The sequence below is a fragment of the Falco naumanni genome, chromosome 5 (genome assembly GCF_017639655.2).
Source record: "Falco naumanni isolate bFalNau1 chromosome 5, bFalNau1.pat, whole genome shotgun sequence".
Classification (NCBI taxonomy): Eukaryota; Metazoa; Chordata; class Aves; order Falconiformes; family Falconidae; genus Falco; species Falco naumanni.
This window is the reverse complement of record NC_054058.1, coordinates 38,929,578-38,949,523: the sequence shown is the minus strand read 5'-3', so window position 1 is coordinate 38,949,523 and position 19,946 is coordinate 38,929,578. Positions and strand designations below refer to the sequence as shown.

The 19,946-nt window shown below is 36.1% G+C and overlaps 1 protein-coding gene across 1 annotated transcript in view; it reads right to left on the bottom strand.

The window, feature by feature from the left end:
* The window catches only part of PTPRQ (protein tyrosine phosphatase receptor type Q), a 141,780-nt gene that overhangs the window by 83,750 nt on the left and 38,084 nt on the right, over positions 1-19,946 (bottom strand). The window contains exons 22-31 of the mRNA XM_040596994.1: positions 18,015-18,214; positions 16,400-16,649; positions 13,128-13,256; positions 12,252-12,398; positions 10,424-10,596; positions 7,795-8,005; positions 5,925-6,077; positions 5,632-5,811; positions 4,727-4,834; positions 1,974-2,255 (exon numbers count right to left, since the gene is read on the bottom strand). Coding sequence (XP_040452928.1) covers positions 1,974-2,255; positions 4,727-4,834; positions 5,632-5,811; positions 5,925-6,077; positions 7,795-8,005; positions 10,424-10,596; positions 12,252-12,398; positions 13,128-13,256; positions 16,400-16,649; positions 18,015-18,214 — 1,833 coding nt within the window. The remainder of the gene's footprint in view (positions 1-1,973; positions 2,256-4,726; positions 4,835-5,631; positions 5,812-5,924; positions 6,078-7,794; positions 8,006-10,423; positions 10,597-12,251; positions 12,399-13,127; positions 13,257-16,399; positions 16,650-18,014; positions 18,215-19,946) is intronic.

The window sequence follows — 19,946 nt, the reverse complement described above, 5'->3', positions numbered from 1 at the left end:
AGTGAGGCCCTTGTTCTGCTGGCCCAGGGACCCCCTCAGCTCTTGGCTCCCTGACCGATACAGAGCAGCTGGCCCTTGCTGCATCATAACAATCAGTTTGTGTGTGCATGTGTCTGTCTGTCCCAAAATAAAGACACAAGTATGTTTTCTATTATCCACAATTGGACCAACAGCATAATATCTTATTCCAGAAAGTCATAATCAAAAGCACAATTTGCCCACAAGGTCATGTAAGGCATAGACATATTTTTAGGACGCCCTAAACATTCTTTTAAACATAACTGAAATTTGATGAAAATCAAGGCTAAATAATTTCTGCTTAAGCAAAATCCAAAAAGGAGATAAATGCCATGAGAAGCAGTGAAATCAGCCCATGGTTCTGCCTAATTTCATGGTAGAATAGTAACAGAGAACTCCCAAGAGATCTTCAAACACACCAGCCCATTAATAGGTTGTGTTTCGCTCAAAATGCTCTATTCTCCAGATCCTCCCTTGGTTTTATTCTTCTCATCTCAGAAGATATTTTTGCAGCTTCTCATCTCCATCACAGGCAGCTGGAATTCAAATTTTTGTTCTGAGCATCAGGACAGTTAGGCACTGAAAAGGAACTAACTGCCTTAAAATATAATTTGGATGAAAGATGTATGTCTAAGTTTAAAAGGTTATGTCTAAGGATGTTGTATCAGTTGGACAGGTGCTTACATACCTATGGTATCTGACCCCCCCAAAATCCTTATAAATAGCACAATGTCTTGGCAGAGTATTAGTATTAGTGCTTGTATTATGACTACTGTTTCATACAATCTAAAAACCAGGTGTTTGGTTCCCCATTCCTTAAGAGCTTGACTTGTTAGGTAGGCCTAGACCACAACTGCTTCACACAGGAAAAAAAAAAATCAAAGTTCATTTCAGAAACAAGAGGGAGCTCAGAGTGATTCCACTGTGTATTATCGATCAAGGTGCCAGAGCACCTCCCTGCCCCTTCTGAGAGACATCCGTATGTGCATGTCTTTCCTTACTAAGAAAAATGTGACAAACAGAGCAATCTTAGTTCCAGGGCTAGCTCTAGGTATAGATAAAGTAGGCTGTTGTCTGAGGTAGCAAATTGGTGAAGATGGCAAAAGGCCCCTCCCAAAAGGATGATCATCATACCAGTGCTACCTGGATATCTCTGAGCCTTAAAGAAAACTAACCTTCATGCTTGCCTCCCTAGCCACCTTTAATTCCTGGGTCTACAGCTTAACTCAACATCTACTCCTCCATTTAAACCCTTATATTCAGTTTTTTCTCCAACACTTCTCCTGTTTAGCTCCACTGAAAATGTAATGACCCTTTGTTGATATTATACATTCCTTTCCCTACCTTGTCCTACCTTACAGCTGCTTACTTATTTCAAGTGCCTTCTGTACCTTGTTACAACACTTTAATGTTCATCCTGCCCAATCCTCATTTCTAAATGTACTTTCCTTTTTTGGAAAAACTTTATCTACTGTAAACCTCTGCTATTTTGTTTTATGTGTACCTTCTCCAAAATACTTCTAGTAACATAAACAACTTTGCCTGCTATGAAATAGCAATTACCTGTGAATCCTGATTTTTTTAACCATTAGGGTTGAATTCTTACAAAATTTCAGTTCATAACTTGTATTGCACTCACTTTCTGAAACCCCTCCTTTCCTAGAAAAAATTCTTTGTCCTGCAAGACACAAGGAATCTTCAAGGACAAACAGTAAAATAGATAAAGTCCATCAGGCATAAAACTTCCCACGGTTTTCTTTACTTCTTAATTTTCCTTACTATTTCCTTACTTTTGCTTTGTATAGAGAAGAGATAACAGGGTTCAAATTTTTCTGCTTGGCAAAGAAAATACATACTTTCAAAATAACTAAACTGCTCTCCTGGGCATCAAAGGTTACCATAAAGCAGTTGATTGTGGAAAAACTACATTTAAAAAAAAAACCCAACACACTCACCAGTTTCAGAAGTTCTCACCAGAAGTGGTAAAGATGACTGATTCCCATGGCCATGTCTGGTGAATGCCCTTATAGAGATGTTGTAAAGAGTATATGGCTTCATTTCACTTAGTGTTATACATGTAGATGAGGCATTTTTAATAAATAAATTATTGGAATCACTGTAGAAAACTTCGTAGTGAGTTATGAGACCATTAGGCTTCTCAGGTGGTAACCATCTCAGATTTATTTCCATTGCAGTTACATTTATTAACTCTACATTTTCGGGTGGGGAGTCTGGTTCTGCAATACAGAAATCAAAGAGAAAAAAAACAAAACACAACCAATTCTGAGACTTTCAATTCATCGAATATAGGACTGATCTCATAAACCTATTGGATCCTAACATTTAGATTAGCTAACTGTACCTAAAGAGGTACACTTGCTACTCACCCACTCTCCTTCTCAAAGCCTTACCACATTCTATCTGTTAATTTTGGTATGTCTTCTTCTCCAGTCACAAAATCAGGAATCTTTTTACATCCCAGATACTAGCTTTTCTGGAACTTCTTTTCTCACCAACTTATAAATCTATCCAAAACTGCATTTATTAAGAAAAAAAAAAAATCTCGTCTACTGCTTTCACACAGACGGATCCTTCAACTCCTCTCACTGTCTTGCTCAAATTCAGGTTCTTTAAATTTAGCTTTATGTTTTCTTCTTAAATAACCAGCCATCTTATTTCACTCAACCAACCACTGAGTTAAGAAAGGGACTGTGTGTACTGTAACTAAACTCCCTTTATACAGCTCCTAACTGATGGCCATGAAGACCCCAGTGTAAATATTGTTGCACTGGTGTGAAGGTCATGCACAAAAACAAGTCCAGCTCCAGGGTAGTGTGTTGGCTAAATCTACTGGCAACGTATGAGTTCATGTGACTCCAGTGAGCTAATAATGCATGGAAGTGTTGAAGGAGTGAGTGGGCTGCACATATTAATAAAATCAGCTCTGAATGTCAACCTTGATTCCTTTGAAGGCTTCATCACTTCAGCCCTGAAATAACCAGTCTATAAAGTTTTTTTTTTAATGTACTAAGAACCCAGGATTATGCAATTCAGTTTGCATACAAATACCTATATCCAGGTATTTCAGAATTTCTCAGGAATGTTTTTTGTCCTGAAGGTCTCACAAACCACTTTTATTCCTGATTTCTGAGCCCATGAATGAAACGTGTTAACTGTAACAGATCACTACTCTCTGAATGACAAGGCTGCCCACATGGATACTTCTCATGTGAAGAAGCTTAATTTTCAATTGAAATGCATTTTGCAGTTTATCTGGCATGGTAAAATATTTAAATGCAACAGCCTAATATATTCCATCCTAAAATACATTACCTAAGACAGATGTAGGGAATCTTTTATTTGGAGGTATATCTCTTTTCAAGAGTCAGACAAATTGTCACTCTTAGGTTGGCTAAAGTTAGGCAACATATTAACCTGAATTACCTCAGGAAAACTAAAGAACAAGAAGACGACAAGAGTAATCACATACAACCTTATAAAAAGGCAAGAATTATTGGTGGTTTTCTCAAGGCTTGCATTCATCTCTTACCAACAGATGAACTGTTGGCGTGAAACTCCACTCTGAACAAATTCCTGTAATACTCAAAGGCAAGGAATTACAAACTTTCAGATAAAAAGATATTTGGATAGGTAATTTTCTGTTCTTGTGATATGCCTTTCTTCTGCAAAAAACTGAGCATAGAGGCATGCAACATTTAAAAAAAATTTACAAGCACTTTAAGTTTCACTGTTTAATTTGATATTTTGATTGGTTATTCAAATAATTTCTTTGATAAATCCCCATGATTTTTAATCCTGTAATTCTTTGCTTTCTTTTATTATCACTTAATTATTTTTTCCTTGTATTGTAGCATATTTGGCAATGAGAGAGATAAATGGATAATTACCTTCTTTATTACTTTGGGAAAAACTGGAAGCAACTTTGCTGAAACTAGTGAAAATATAAACTACAAATGAGAAAAGACTGAGGCTTAATACTTATGACTGCTCTGTAAATCAAATTTCCATGTTCTCTTTGCAGATGCGAATAGCAACTGAGCTACTGACTCTGCACCTTCATGGGTAGAGACTGCCTTGCAAACAAGCAAGGAAGATCCAGAAATCTTCACATAGTATTATACCCTACATTAAAACAATCAATCAGTCTTAAAATTAATAAAGCCCTGAACCTGTACAAAACCAACTGCATATAATGTCATTCAGTATAAAAAAATCTCACTTTATCAGCAGATGTGCTTATAGACAGCAATATGCCCTCTGAATTGTTGAAAGCCACCATTTCCAGATGCTTCATATTTCTATATGATAACGTTAAAAAACAAAAAAAAAAAACTAAGCTGGGGTCCCACGCATAACTGATTATGGCTTAGATGGGGTCTAGGGACACGTTGTTTTCAGTGAAGAAACCTTAGCTCTGCAGCTTTCTTCAGATATGTCTATCAAAGTTGAAATTAGTTGATCGCTGGTCATGCTGCAGCTTTCATCATTACTTCTAGCACTTACTTAAAAATAGACTGAATGAAGTCACTTACTGAGAGAAGACTAATAATTTCAACAAACACTGTTTTTATTTGTACGTTTTCTTCCCCTCCTTATGTAGATGCCCCGACTTTTGAAGAAGTGCAAGCTACAGCACAGTAAAGCACAAATACAGAAATCAAATTATCATTACAAACAATTTATTTACCATCTTCAGAGGTTCTCACAAAAACATCATTCTCTTCAGACAAAGCACTTTCTCCAATTGTGGTAGATGCTGCAACTCTCATTTTATAATTTGTGTACTTTTTTAAACCTGAAAATATTAAGCAAAAAAAATCTTGACTGTTGACTTCTTAAACATATTTTTTTTTCCCTCTCAGGTACTTATAAAACTATAAAAATGGTTGCTGTTCTAAGAGGTTTTGATACACATTTGTCACCTGAAAGACAGAATATGTATAATACCATTTATTTGGGAAGAGCCAAATAAGCATTCATCAAATCAATAGATTTTGAAATAAGTCAACCAGCTTCAACCCTGTAAATAATTTTCAGAATTCATTTGTCAAAAAAAAAAGCATGTGTACATCCAAATATGTGGTTTTATTCTATATTATTACTCTGATTAGCATAAATAAATGCCTAAAACCTTATGAGGAATGCATTTTCTTCATTTACTATCAAAATTATCACCTTAAAAGAAGAAAAATATTATTTATGTCACACAAATACTGTGAACAAAATTTAAGTCTGCAAAAGAATTGACAATTTAGGCATATTTTCCTACATGGAAAGAAGCAGCTGAGGAAAAAATTGCAACGAGAAATCTATTTCACAAATTATTACTTGGCACGTTTCACAAATTACTGCTTATCTTACCTAGTCCTCTCCACCCACCTCACATTCCCTATATACCCCTACACAGCAGACATGTCTTCCAGTAGTTTACCAACCTTGATTTTACAAGTAGTTGTGTTGTGTGTGTGTGGATGTGTGTGGATGGGGGAGATTTGGTTCACCTACCTTGCAAATGTTTACATTACAAAAAGCTGGAAAAAATAATCTTGTATAATGTATTTGCAATTTTTTTTTAATCAAATGACACTGTACCTGTCATAAGTAAGCTGCTATTTGAAGTTGTTATGTGGAATGCTCTTTTTGTGTCCAGTTCCATCGCATAAACAGTATAATGAATGATTTTCCCATTGGGATTTGCTGGAGGATCCCAATACAGCAAAACAGAGGAGGAACTAATATTCTTGTAGGATATATTTTGCACTGAGCTTGGAACTTAAAAACAGACAAACATAACATTAAGTAAATAAATTATTTTTTAAAAATTAAAGTGTTCAGTGAAAGAAGTCATGTATGTTAACTTTGATAATATCAGAGTTACATTTTACCTTGTTCAAGTGTCTTGACCGTAAGAACTGATGGTGGTCCTTCTCCAACAACAGTGAAAGCAGACACACTGATTGTGTAGTCTGTGAAAGGTGTGAGGCCCTTTATAACATATGCCAGTTCTTCAGCCAAAATGTTAATGGCATACCGATTATCTGTGATTAAATGGAGAGACATAGTTACTTACTTGTAAACTCTTTTTTTTTTCTTTTGCATTCTAAACTCACTTTGACATGGTGACCTGGAACTATTTTATTGCAAAAAGATTAACTTTCATAGCAAGAACAAAAATATAAAGAAAATTCTCATTCTACCTCTTAATTCAATCAAGTAGAGGCTATTATAAGTCCATTTTCATGTGTACAACAGCTAGATTGGCCTAGGTGGAAGAATGAATGGGCAAGAACTGAAACCATGAGATTTATACTGACAGCTATCTAAAAAAAAATTGAGAGAAATTGCCTAGGAACTAGCAAAAGGCATATTTGTACGTGGCTTAGTCTCTCCAGAGACTTCATAACCATGGCTCCTAAGTTGATGGAGCTTTTAGGTTTGGTTTTTTGTTTGTTTGGGTTTTTTTTAATTGAGAAACACAGATTCCCTCTTCCTTGCCCTCCCAATGATGCTATAACTATACTTGAAATTAGTCCCCTCACAGATCCCTTCACACTCGTATTTTTAGCAGAAGAGTTGCGACAGCAGAGTTAAGAAGTCACACATGCTCACAAAGAGTTTTTGGTGCATCTGCAATAAAGTTCAAAGTCAGCTGCTATCCAAGACTGTGCCAGTCAAAATCACCTGTTATAAAGCAGCCATTATGCCACTGCAACACGAAGTAGTGTTGGTGCTTCATATATTTAATTATCAGGCTCAGATTTTCATAAGAGAAACATTAAAATAAAGGCATCTAAAAATCAGCAGACCCTGTGAAAAATTTGGCTGTCAACAGCTTTAACTACCACAATAACTATTATAAGGTAATACTCATATGCTAGACTACAACAGATGCTGTTTGAAATCAATTTTTCAGCAACACAGACAACTTTTATCAAGTCGGTATCTCAAGCTGAATTAGGTCGTAAAAAGAAGATTCACATTTAAAGCACTCTATGTCTTCTCTGTAAGACAAAGAAGATTCTTCAGGATTAATACAAATTAAAACAAAACAAAAAAGATCATTGTGGTCTAATGGATTGAAGTCTGGTTTTAGACAATTTTGTATACGGAGGAATCCAGTGGCTTTAATAAAAAAATAAAAACTCAACTTTCTCCCCACTGTTCAAAACTCACTATAAAAATTCAGAGTGGTATTAAGTCCCTGCCTGTCAACTGAGACCTGCTTAATGATTTATAAATATCCATACTTGGTAAAGAAACACTGGTTCATTGATAATACAGAACAAGTGTACACACTAATGACATCACCATGTCATGGGGTCATCTCCACCTGTTTGTCACCCATATAGCAAAGTTGTAACTTTTTGACCTATTTACCTTCACTGACATCTGAAAACCTATTAGTCAAAAGGCTCAGAGAAATCAAGGTCTCTGAAGGGCTTGGAGATATGTTAATCCCTGACAATCACACCTGCTTTGGCAACTGTAATAACTGATTGTCTATGCAGCTTGGCTGATGGCTTTCGGGTGCTCCTTTCACTAGGAAGAAGGTCAGCTGGGTGACAAGGGGCTAGTTCCTGCCTGTGTGGCATTCCCATTTGCTTCAGAAGGTTATTTGGTAGTAAAAAAATCTGACTCCAGCAAATGACCCATTCATAATTTGCTTGAACCATGTGCTAAAGATCATATCTGGGACAGCAATGGGGGTCCTTGAGAACAAAAAAGCAGGTATAAAAATATCTTAAAATATCTTACCCAAAGCTGAATGTAATTCTGCATCTCCATTTATAGTAGGCAAATTATCACCAGATATACTTGTAAATACTACTGGGGAAGCTGTCTGAATGCTGGAAAACATTTCAGCTGAGCCCTCATATAATTCATTGGCTGTTTCCATTGAATTCCAAGTGGGAGAAAGTTTGATGTTTTCATTTATCATGTATGGTTCCAAAGAATCAATCAAATACTAAAAATTAGAAATATAAAAATAAATCAAAAAACTTTATCATAAATTATTTAATTAGATTAATATATAATATATAAATAGTGTTTGTATATTTGTGCATATATATACACACTATATATAAATGTTGGCATACAAACTTTATCTTTCATTACAACAATAATTAACTTTACAAAATACAATATTTCTCATTAAAAAGCTCAGTTGCCAGTAGCCTATAACCTTCTACTCATTTTTATTGATTAAATGAACATCACATTCTTCTTTTTTTTTTTAATTTCTTAAAATACATTTTTTATAGTAAGGTGGCAATTTTAGTGCAAGGCCTTTAACTTTAACCCTATATCCTTGGAGTTATATTGAATGGACAGGTCTGAGGTTGGGAGATTCCAGTTGTACTAAGCATGTTCTGAAACAGGGTTCCAGGCACTGAAAACAAGATGGCTTCAGACAACCCTACCAGACCCTGAAGAAAAGGAATCATAGGTTGACTAGATCACTGAGTGGGATTAAGGGGACAGGGAGAAAACCAGAAGCTAACGAAATAAAGGGGAGAGGGAAAATATGAGAGTATACATATGAAAAGGGAGAGTGAAAGGGAGGTAAGTGATACAAAGGACCATATGATGGAAGGGGCAAAAGACAAATGTTGGAAAGGGATATAGCAGTAGATATAAGGGGAGCAAGAACCACAAAGAGAGGAAAACAAAAGCAGAAGGGAAGAGAGAGACCTAGAGTATAGGTACAAAATGGTGTGTAAGCACTAGATCATTATGCCCCTTCAGAATCTGGGACCGAATCCAGGACTCCAGTGTCTCTAAATTGTTCTGCTGTCATCTGTGAACACTCCCCGCTCACACATATGCCCCACTTCACTGCCAGAACGAAATGCTTTTACAGTGATGTAAATAATACACATGAGCTCTCTCCCTGCAGACTCTGGGTGGAAGAGGGCAAAGCAGCTTTTTTACTGCTTTAGCTAGGGGGGGGATTAATCACAGGCAGAGATACAGTATCAATCTTATCTAAGTACCAACAGGTAAGAGCCATATGCGCCTCATCTTCACGAACATTTTATAGGATAATAGTAACCAACATGGAAATACTTTTTGCTTCTGAGGCTTTTCCACATATAAGACAATGGCTTTTCATTGCTACTAGTTATTGGGTATCACTAGCACTGTGGATCTGACAGTTCAAATCCTGTAGATGCTCTAACTGTGGGTCAATGGGGCTCTAAACAAAGTAACGTTTATTATGATTTGTTTTGGCTTTTAATTAGAAAATTACATTCAATAAACTATAATAAAACAGTAATGATGCTACACTAAGAACTCCAAAATTAGGAAATCCCATCATTAAAACATATCTGTGCAGACTTTCATTTTTTCTGTGTCTGTACTATGATACAATCTTTAATTATAGAGTTATATACTTTCATTTTCCAGGGACGCCTGCTGGCTTAATGAACGGATCCTTATCCTCATTTTTTTGTTCCCTTACTCCTTATTTAATGTTTGGCTCCAGGGCTCTATTTAATGTATACCATTCAACTTGAAAGTGAACTCCTTCACTGAGCTCTACATCAAAAACTTAGATCCTGTGTCAGATCCAGAGAAAGACAACTTTGTCTAAAAAAAAAAAGGAATTATGCAAACTTTGGGCACATATGTTCAAAATTCAGATCAAAAAGTCCTACCTCATAAAGCACTCAATCCCAAGATAAAAGTTCGCTAGCGGTCTACAGTTCTTTGCTGCATGCTCAGAGCTGCCTCATCCAAGCATGTATGCATGCCCCATCAGCACCCAAAATCCAGAAGCTAGAATGACTGACAGCGTAAGTCCCCTGAAAAATTTGATCCGGTAGATGTGCGCAGATATCCTTAGTATAGTCACAGCATGAAGTTCAGCATGTAGTATCAGACATGTAAATCCAAGGATACAAATGGGGGCAGAAGGTCCAGGGCTGTTTGCCTTGCAAGCAGAGCACTTAACCAGCCTTGGGAGACTTTTGTTGAATTCACTTCTCCATAGGATTCATACCCACATCTTTTAGGAGTTTGCCTGAGTGGCTATGTACGAATCTAGGCACTTAAACCTGTATTCTTACTGTTAGGTCACTTTATGCCACAAAGAACTCAAGGACTAGAAAGGATAAGACTGTGGGCTGTGGTTTTGGGCCTTCAGTAGCTAAAACAGTCTGGATTATCCTGCCAGAATTATTTATTGTTTTCATGTTGTGGAAACTGCGTTATTAGAATGTCTTTAAAACCCAGCCAAAGAAGGTGTGGTGAGGAAGATGGCTTTTAAAAGCATTGACAACTCATTTGTGGTGGCTAATTCCACATTCTGTAGCTACCAGATAAAGCAGAGAAGTAAATTTAATCTAGCAAAGAAATGCATCTAAGGAAACCTAAATACCTTATTTTTTCCTTCAAGAATAGTGTTTTCCAGAGTCACCTCTGTTTCCTGCACATGTACTTTAACTCTGTACTGAGTAATGATTCCATTTGGTTGTTGTGGCTTCCTCCAAATGATTTTTATATATGTGGCTTCCACTTCTGCTAGATGTAAATCTGAAACAGCACCTGGAACTAAATATTCAAGAATAAACTTGATTTAATTAAACATCTGTGATTATTACAAGCTTTTTCAGCACTGCATGCAAAGAAAAATAGGCGTTTAATTAAATTTCACATCCTTACCTTTTGAGTTGCTCCTGTGCAGGTAGACACTTACTTTACATGTTTTCTTAGCAAACAAGCTACAGTTCTAAAAATATGCACACTGTTTTTTGACATATAGGACATATGTTTGAATATGGTCAGATTCCAAGATATGTAAAACAGGATAGCTCCACTGAGGTCAGTGCATTGGAAGCAAGCAGACCCTTGCCTCTTATATGGAATCCAAAGTATATTGAAAATGAAAACTTAATTCTAAATTCATCAAAACCATAGCAGAATTAAGCAAAAAGATGGAAAAAATATCAAATGTGATATATCTTGTTAATTTTCCTTTTATAACAGGTTTTGGTTCAATTTCTTTAGCTATTCAGTAATAATACTACTGTATTTTAGGTAGGACTACCAGGTATCAGATACATTTATATTTGATAGAATGACATTCAGATTTGATATGAAAAATAGATTTTCTTCAATATAACTCAGAAAAAGACAAACTTAAAAATACTTGCATAATGAAGATTTGTAGATTTGGCATTAAAATGAGACGTTCTATGTCACTCTAAAAAAAAAAACACACAAAGCCACCAAAAATCCCCTTTGACTTCTGACAGCAAGTTTAGACAGGTTAGCATGACTGTACGGATGCAGGTCATCTCTGGGAATTGTCTCTCAGAGCTGAAAAAAGCAGATACACCAGGAAAGAATACAATAAATAAGGATAGGTGTTCCTCCTGCTGTTACACCTTGACAGCAACCGTTGCAGCGATCTGATTGAGCTGTTTTCTAAATTTGTGCTGTGTGATATAAACATAACACAGAAATAACCATCTTGAAACTGCCTACCTATTACAGACTGATTCTCACTTTTTTCTGCTTGCATCCTCACATGCAGACCAACAATTCTGCACAATCTCACACACATGTAAGAGGTAAGAGAAACCTGCATTTCTATAAAGCAAAAGACTCTTATCACCTGGTGAGTGACGACTAGTGGGAGTCTGAGCTCCCTGAGGACAGATAGCTCAGGGGCAAAAACAACCACTTTTCTGACCCAGGACAAGAGCCCGATGTTGAATCTGTCTCAGAGCTATGGTCCCTGGTAAAGGCGGCTCCATTAGAGACTGGTATGGGAACTTGGATTTGGTGAGAATTAGTCAAACGAGGTTTAACAGGAAACATCGGGGCTGAACAAGCCAGCCGTGGGGACGCTTGCATTGTTCTTTCTTTTCCGCTTGCTGCCACCTAACGGGTAAAGGTGGGACCTACAACTTAATTACCGTATCTAAAAAAACCCGACTTAATTCAGACAGAAACTGTTTCTTTCACAATCTCTGAAGGTTTCTGATAGCAAGTAAATTTAGTGGCAGTCTATGAACTTGACAAAAATGGAGAAATAAACCGACATAATTTTTCACCTAATGTCTTTCAGTTTTTTATCGCTCTCTTGTAACACTTTTACAACACACCTATTCCTTTGCAAAGTACCTAGAAGGCTCTGAAGGGAAAACTGAAACCAATTACCATGTATAGCTCATTTACTTCACTTCTCTATGCTTACTTACCATCTGCAGGAGTGAAAACTGTAAGGTTAGTCTTTGGCCCCACCCCAGCACTTGTCTCAGCACTGATGTACACTTTGTATGTTGTAAAAGGCACAAGGTTACTAAATACAAACTTATGATCTTTTGTGCTGTTAGCCAGAATATGACCTAGAATAAAAAAAAAAAATAAGAGATTCTAGCTCAAAAATATAAACTGTCCACATCTACTTTCCAGGATGACGAATGAGGAAAAGCCAAATTTACTTGTGAAAAAGATAATTTGGCATCAACTTAATCGGAAATAATACTGACTGTCTGGGGAAAACAAACAAGCAAGCAAGCCACCTCAAGAAGGTATGGGTTTTAACAGGAAGTTGTTTTTTCGTTTAGAGGTTAATTTCTATTTGCTTTTCCTGTGTAGTCCCACAAAAACTGTATACAGCTCATTAACTCGCTTAACTGCAGGCAGTTATAGAATTTCTTTATATATACAGTATGAGTTTAGGAAATTAGAACACCATCAAAACAGACTCACACAGTTGACTCTATACTACACAGGAATGAAAATCCTCCAGAAATCTTTAATAGAAAGAAAAAAGAGTAAAGGTAAGATACAAAATTATATGGATATATAAGCACCCTAATTCAGCTGCGAGATTAGTCTGCCATCTCTCTGAAAGAGGGAGGAAAGTTGGTTTCCTCCACTCTTAAGGATATCTAATTTGAATTTGAGTACTCTTTCTCATGATGGACAGACTTCTCCCTTAAAAGTAATCTAAAAAGTAAAAAGGATACATAAGACTGCTTCAAATTCATTCTTGATTGTCAGGGACCCTAAGAAAGCAAGTGTAAGGAAATAATCATAAAAAAGAAATAAAAGCACAAATTCTGACTTACCAGATGGTCCATAGAGCTCAACTCCGTAACTAAACCTTCCTGTTACTATGGTCGGTGGGTCCCACATCACTGAGAAAGACTTTGCTGTAACGTTGCTTTTGGCAAAGTTTTGTGGTGAATCTTCTGGAACTTAAACATAAAACCGTTCATATTAGGATTTCCAAGAACCACATATTAGCCAATACATTTTAAATATAAACATTAAATATTCTGAAGGGAAGCTACATTAAAAGCACATCTCATTAAAATTACTTATTTTTATTTAATTTCTTTTTTAAGGTAATGCTTGCAAAAGGTACCAAAAGAGCTGGCAATATGCAAGTAATCCTTAAAGGACAAAGGTGCCAATGATTCTACCAAGTTTAGCACGGACTTCATCATAATATCGATTACATAGGGAAGATGCTCAAATATGATTGTGAGGCTCAGCAATATGGAGCTCACATTGGGTATGTTTTTCTTCCTTGAAGAGGTTCTATTTTCATATAGACAATATTTCATGCTGAAGATTTCTGACAGCACTAATGATATACATTACTATATAAAAAGGTAAATCTGGAACCAATTAAGCCTGAAAAAATATTGCATATTTGAGTAATTTCCTATTTTCACGAAATTATTTAGACCAATTAATCTAATACTCAAGTGATTATGGAATCTTATACCTGTTCTTTCAAAAAAATACCTTACTGCATTGCTAAGTTAATGAGACATTACTATTGAGATTAAAATCTGAATCCAAAGACAACTAAAGGAGGTAGAATTTTGTACATCCATGTAGAGTAAAAACAAACCTGATTTTCAAAATTCCTGTAGATGCAAGTAAACTTACAGAAACTGATTGATATAAATTTCTATGAAAATCAGGTCTTGATATGTTGTGTGTGAGATTTAAGATAATATGGAAATATAGACTGATCTTGTAAACAAATATGCAAGTGAACTAGTATATTACTCCTTAAAAAGTACTGTCATCTTTTGTAAAACTAATGTACAAATGAAAGAAATGAAAATTCCTGTCAATCCTGAAATATATGTTATAGATTGATCAGTCATAACTACTTATTCATTCTTAGTTATGCAAAATGCATCAGCTACAATTGCACATAATTCTGAAGTATCATCTTAAGAGTCTATTTTTTTCCCCCAAGGTTTACGTTTTTTTCTCTCTGTAGAAGTATCCTCCACTTGACAGCCATACCCAGCAAAAGAAATATTTGCACGCTGAGTTTTCAAAATCTATGATGAAGCAATTTAAAATACTTTTGAAAAGTAGCCTCTTGTTCAAAAATCAAAGCAAGAAAAGTATCAGCTTTGTCAGGAACACAGGAGAGCTTTAGCACAGCTCGGAAAATTCTGGTTGGAGGGGACAAATAATTTTCAGTATTTTAAAATGAAACACAAACAAGCTATACAATAGGGACATATATCACCTTCATCTGTGTGGCAAAGCAGGCATGACAACTCTATGTCATGCTCCTGTGTAAGCAGGAAAGTGATATTTGAAATAAATGCCTTCTCCATTTTCCCACCTGCTATCACAAACTATAATCAACTGCTCTCCCTCAAGTCTCATCTTAGACACTCCAGTGGGGGACTGAAATGTGAGGTTTGGGCCATTAGGGAAACTGGTAACTAGATGAGGTGGCTAGTGGGATTGTTTTAAGAACCAAAACATTTGGAGAAGGGAAGTGAATTTCAGTAATTAACAAAGAGACTGGCTGATGGTGCTTGTTACTAGAGGGGGAACCTGTTACAATGATGGCAAAGCAACACTCCTAAATCATGATTTTACTATACAGTCTATATAGATAAACACAAACTTAAGCAAAAACCTTTCCCACTGAAGCAAATGAAAGGTAAGAAAATAAAAATAACGATGCAAAACATCTATTAACACATAATGCCTTCCTAACAAATCACCAACCAACTCTATGGGCACCCTCCAAACGGGTTCCTCTGCACACAGGCATGCAGGACTCAGGAGAGCACTTCAACAAGCACCTGAATGCTCATAAGGTGAAGATCTCATAGAGGTGGATCCAGAAGCTTGGGTGTACCGTTGTGTGGCTAAGAGGAAGGACTTGTGAGGCTTGGGCCATGAGGGCTGACTGTGCCTGTGGCCCTGTGCACTCCACACATCCACCCACACTGACCAGTAAGCCAACCTCTCTTTTCCCAGTCCATGCTTTAATGGATGAAACCTGGCTGTACAGACACCTGGTATGCAAGGACTGAAGATCTTATCTTTCAAACAGCTGCTATCTTTCCATGTATTTGGCAGAACTACACCCCATTGCATAAGCTTTTCATCAACTTCCAGGGTTTTCTTATTATCAGCACATCTACCCTAGGATGTTAAAAGGGTGAAAAATAAGCTGGAAATCAACTCTGAGATCATTAGAACAGAAACTATCCAAAACTTCATTAACCTTAGCCAGAACAGCAAACTAAGGGTATTTTTATTCTATCAAAGCAATTCAAATGATCAGTGCTAGGAAGGAATGAAATTTCTTCTCATCTGAACAGTGCTATGAATTGTGGATATATGAAAGGGGAACCCAGTAATATCAAACTGTGTCAGGCAAAAGAATGGTGTACTTGCAAATAATCAGTATAACTTTCCTTTAGAAAACCCTTTCCATATGGCTCTATTAATAACGTTGCTCCACTACCTAAGCCATTATAAAACTCTTGCTCCTGGACAACCTTTGTTTCCAATTCTAACTCCTTAGTGTGTTGCAGGTAATCCAAAATCAGCATTCCTAGTGCTTAAGGATTTCTTCAGCACTGAGTAACTTCCTGCAATAAGTCCAGACTGAGGAATCATGAGACAGGAGTTTTCTTTATATTGCTTATTTTTCCACAAAAACGAAGAAGCTTTAAGTGGATTGCTATGTACACCATACACATACTTTTTGAATACAATGCTTAACACCTTTTCCTTTCATCTGTAATAATTCTCCTTCCACTGTGCCATTAATTGCAGTTCTTAAATTATGCTCAGTTTTTTAAAAAAATTGATCTCTCCTGAACATAACGTTTAATGATAACTGAACTCCCACTCACAGTAAATTATTAGATATAATATTAGTTATATACACTTTATGTTGATTCCATCAGGTAAAATTAAGTAGTCATGTAAATACAAGAACCTGATACAGATAAAAACAGATTTGGACTGAAGTATCTCACAACCCAACTTCAAACTGATATTTTGAATTTTTCTTGTAAATCTGAGAATTTTATTTCCATCTGAAAGCAGTATGTACCTGATTCTGGTGTCCGGACAATTGCACTGTCAATGTAGCCTGCTTCAGTGGTAACTGCAGAGACTTCGAAAAGATAGGTAGTATATGGCCTGAGGTTAGTTACAACAAAACTAATTGGCTCATTCCAAACAGAGCTCATCTGACTCAGTGCTTCTGTACTTGGTGTAACTGTTGTCCGTGAAGGAATTGTGGATTTGCCAAAAGTAGTTGAAGGAGTGGTAGTACTCCACAAAAATGATTCACTGTTATCCTATAAAGACAAAATATGAAACATGATAAGCTGCATCTGTAACCTTTAATTGTTAATATACATTGGTGAAAAAGGGCAGACTATCTCTGAAATAAAATCACCCTAAAACTGGTTCTCCAAATTTTAGTTTACGTTGCTAGTACGTCCTGTTAATGACAGCAGTACAGTTTCCTCCCTTATGCCAAAAGATCTCAAACCTGGCCGAACAGAAGGAACTCTCTAAGATTAATTTAATTATTCCCGGATTCCATTTTCAGTGTTCAGTCTTTCTTAAAAAAAAAGTCCCCTGGTGAGGTCCTTCTACATCACATGCATGTTATATGTGTATATACATATGTAGCATACATATATCACGGATAAGACCAGAGAGGGGTTTCCTAATCCATACTGTCAGGAGACACCTCTGAAAAACTGCTAGGCATTACAGTAACCAACGTTTATGATTCAGTAGGTGGCAGTCTCTCAGTGCTGCTGCATTAAATCAGGCTGCTGTTCAGAACCTTCACAATGCATAAAATGATCTTCCAAATAATCTGAAACCAAAGTTCTGATAATATTTGTCACTTAAAACTGCACTTTTCTTTAAAATACCAAGCCTACCATCCCAGAGAGAAAATAAAAAATAAAATAAGAGAAAAAAATTAGGCAACTTGACATCTGAGTAATCACAACACTGCTCAGAATAAAGAGCAAAAGGAGGATAAATACTGGAAAAGAGAATTTTCTTCAAGAAATTCTGAAAGGTATGCATTGGTTACAGGTTTTAATCCAATGAACAGGCAGATTCAAAATTTCAATGAAAGTTTGTATTAAAACCAACTCACACTACAAACACTTTTTTAAAATGCTCTGCTAATGATGGGTCTTTTTATTTTGATAGGAAAAGTATTTTTAAAATGTTGAAATGAGATACACAGAATAAAGCATACATTTGAAATATAAAAAGGACTGTCATAATACATATGAAAATAAGGTATTAACTTTATGTCTGCACTGACCAAAAAGGCCCCACCAATTCTTGCTTTTTCTAATTGTATGTTGTATAAAATAAAAATTTAAAAATTGAAAGCTGAAAAAAATTCAAAATTATCCATTTCATTATTTTCTGTTAAAAGGCTGCCAAATTGAACCTTTCTTAACATTTGTACTTTGATTCAGCTTTTCAAGGGAAAGCATTAAATTCAAAATATTTTGAACAGAAAGGTTTTTCTTCAACCATTATATCCTCCCTTGGGATTAAGTTTGTAAAGTATTTGGGATTCTTCTGAAAAGCAAGCCTCCAAATTTTTTATGTCTCAAAATTCAAATGTAAACTATATTCTGTGCCTTCAGTCTATTTCTAATTTAAAAGGTTATAGCACTTACATTACATTCTGGTAACCTTCCAGACAGAAGTTCCTCTACTTTAACCAAGACATCTTTCACTACAATTCCACTTCTTGCATGTTTCACACTAATCTTGAAACTAGTTATTTTTCCATTTGGTTGCCGAGGGAGAAACCAGATCAGATTTACAGCTGAATAATTTAAGGCTTCAACTGTGAGATTCACTACTTTACCTGGAGCTTGAAAACAAAACAAACAAAAGCAGTGAGATATAATTTTCTTCTCAGCACCGGGAAATAAAAAAATCCCTTTTTTTTTTTTTTCAATACCATTTCTAGCTTCCAGTCCCTGAAGTAAATAAATAAGAACCATTCACAAACACATGTAAGGTAGCTGATATGCAACCAGGTCTTCTCCAATCTATTTTAAGTGAGAAATAAAATTATTTCAGTCTCATAATAATACAGTAATTGATTTGGTCAACTTAAAAATATTCTTCCTAGGGGCAACTCACCTACTGTGTCAGAAGTGGCAATTTTTGGCCCATTTTTGGTTGTTGAAGAGCATATGACAGCACTGGGTGGTTTATTTAACTTTATCTGTGTCATCTTTTAAGCTGGATATAGATTTTTTTAGTAGCTTTAAACAGCTCAGTTTAATTAGAGTATCCACTATTATTGCAAAAATGGTGTTCATTGTATCAGTGACAGTTTCTGGGGCCTTTTGTCAGAGCATCTGTATTAATAGGGCACAAAGGAACAGGATGAAGCATCTAAACAAGATTTTACATGCTATCTGAACTTTACTGTGAATTCCCTGTCTGCACAGCACAGTCAGCAGCAGTTCCTTCAGTAGCTAGTCTCAGCCCTTGGGAGAAAAGGGCTATGCTGCCTTAAAAATACAGAACCGTCCACAACTGCAGATCTTCCACAAGTGAAATGAGACAGCTCCTCCAAACCTCTTATTTAGCTCTTGCTTAGGTCCTGCTGAATCTTTTGCAGACCTTTCACCTTCTTCTCCCTCCTACCAGACCACAGCCTTTATATTTAAATAATTATATTTTCTGGCTAATCTTCATACTTTAAACTGCACCTCTTCATGTTGATCAAGATGTTGGGCTTTCTTTAACTATCAAAACAAGTTAAAAAAAATGTTGAGAAGGTCAAAATATAAATGTAGTAACGGTGACACATAATGCTCAGCCAGAATTTGAAGAAACCTTCCAACTACATTTATAGTAAGGGATTTTAGCTTTAATAAAAATGTAAGCAGAAGTGCATCAGAAAGTAAAAAGCTAATGTTGTCATACAGAGGAATGCTAGTGTTATACTCTGTCAAACATGAGTAAATAAAGCTCATGGAAATGTGTTTTTTACCAGCAATAACATACAAAGAATAGTGGGTAATGATTTTTCATAGCTCCACAGGGCAAGTTTACTACCCCTTCTCATAATTTCATAAATCATTGCATTATTTCAGTAATATCATGCGGAGTGATGATTTCCTGCCATTAACTGAGAAATGGCATTCTGCAGTTTGCCCAGCTACAGAAATCAACCAGGACTCCTAAACACAGGGGACGGTCACTGCCACAGCAGCACAAATTCTATATTCCACTGAGATTGATCCACTATAGCATAACTGGCCTGGTGCCAGCTCTTCAGCCCAGGTACAACTGCTCCTGAAGCGTAAGCAAGACTACAAACACTAAATTAATAAAGATTATGCAAATTCAGACTATAATTATATTTTTTTATTCTTCAAAACCATCAAGTCAAATTTTCCTTTCAGCCATGTATTTTTTTTTCCTTCAGAATTAAGAAGTAAAAACTTAGTCAAATACATTTTGTGCTGGGCTTCTTAGAGAAGGCACTTGACTCCAGCACTAAACAAGATACGGCTTGACGTAAGTAGGCAATGCCAGAGCTGATCCCACAACAAAGTCTGTCTCCTCGTACTGCTACAAGCAAC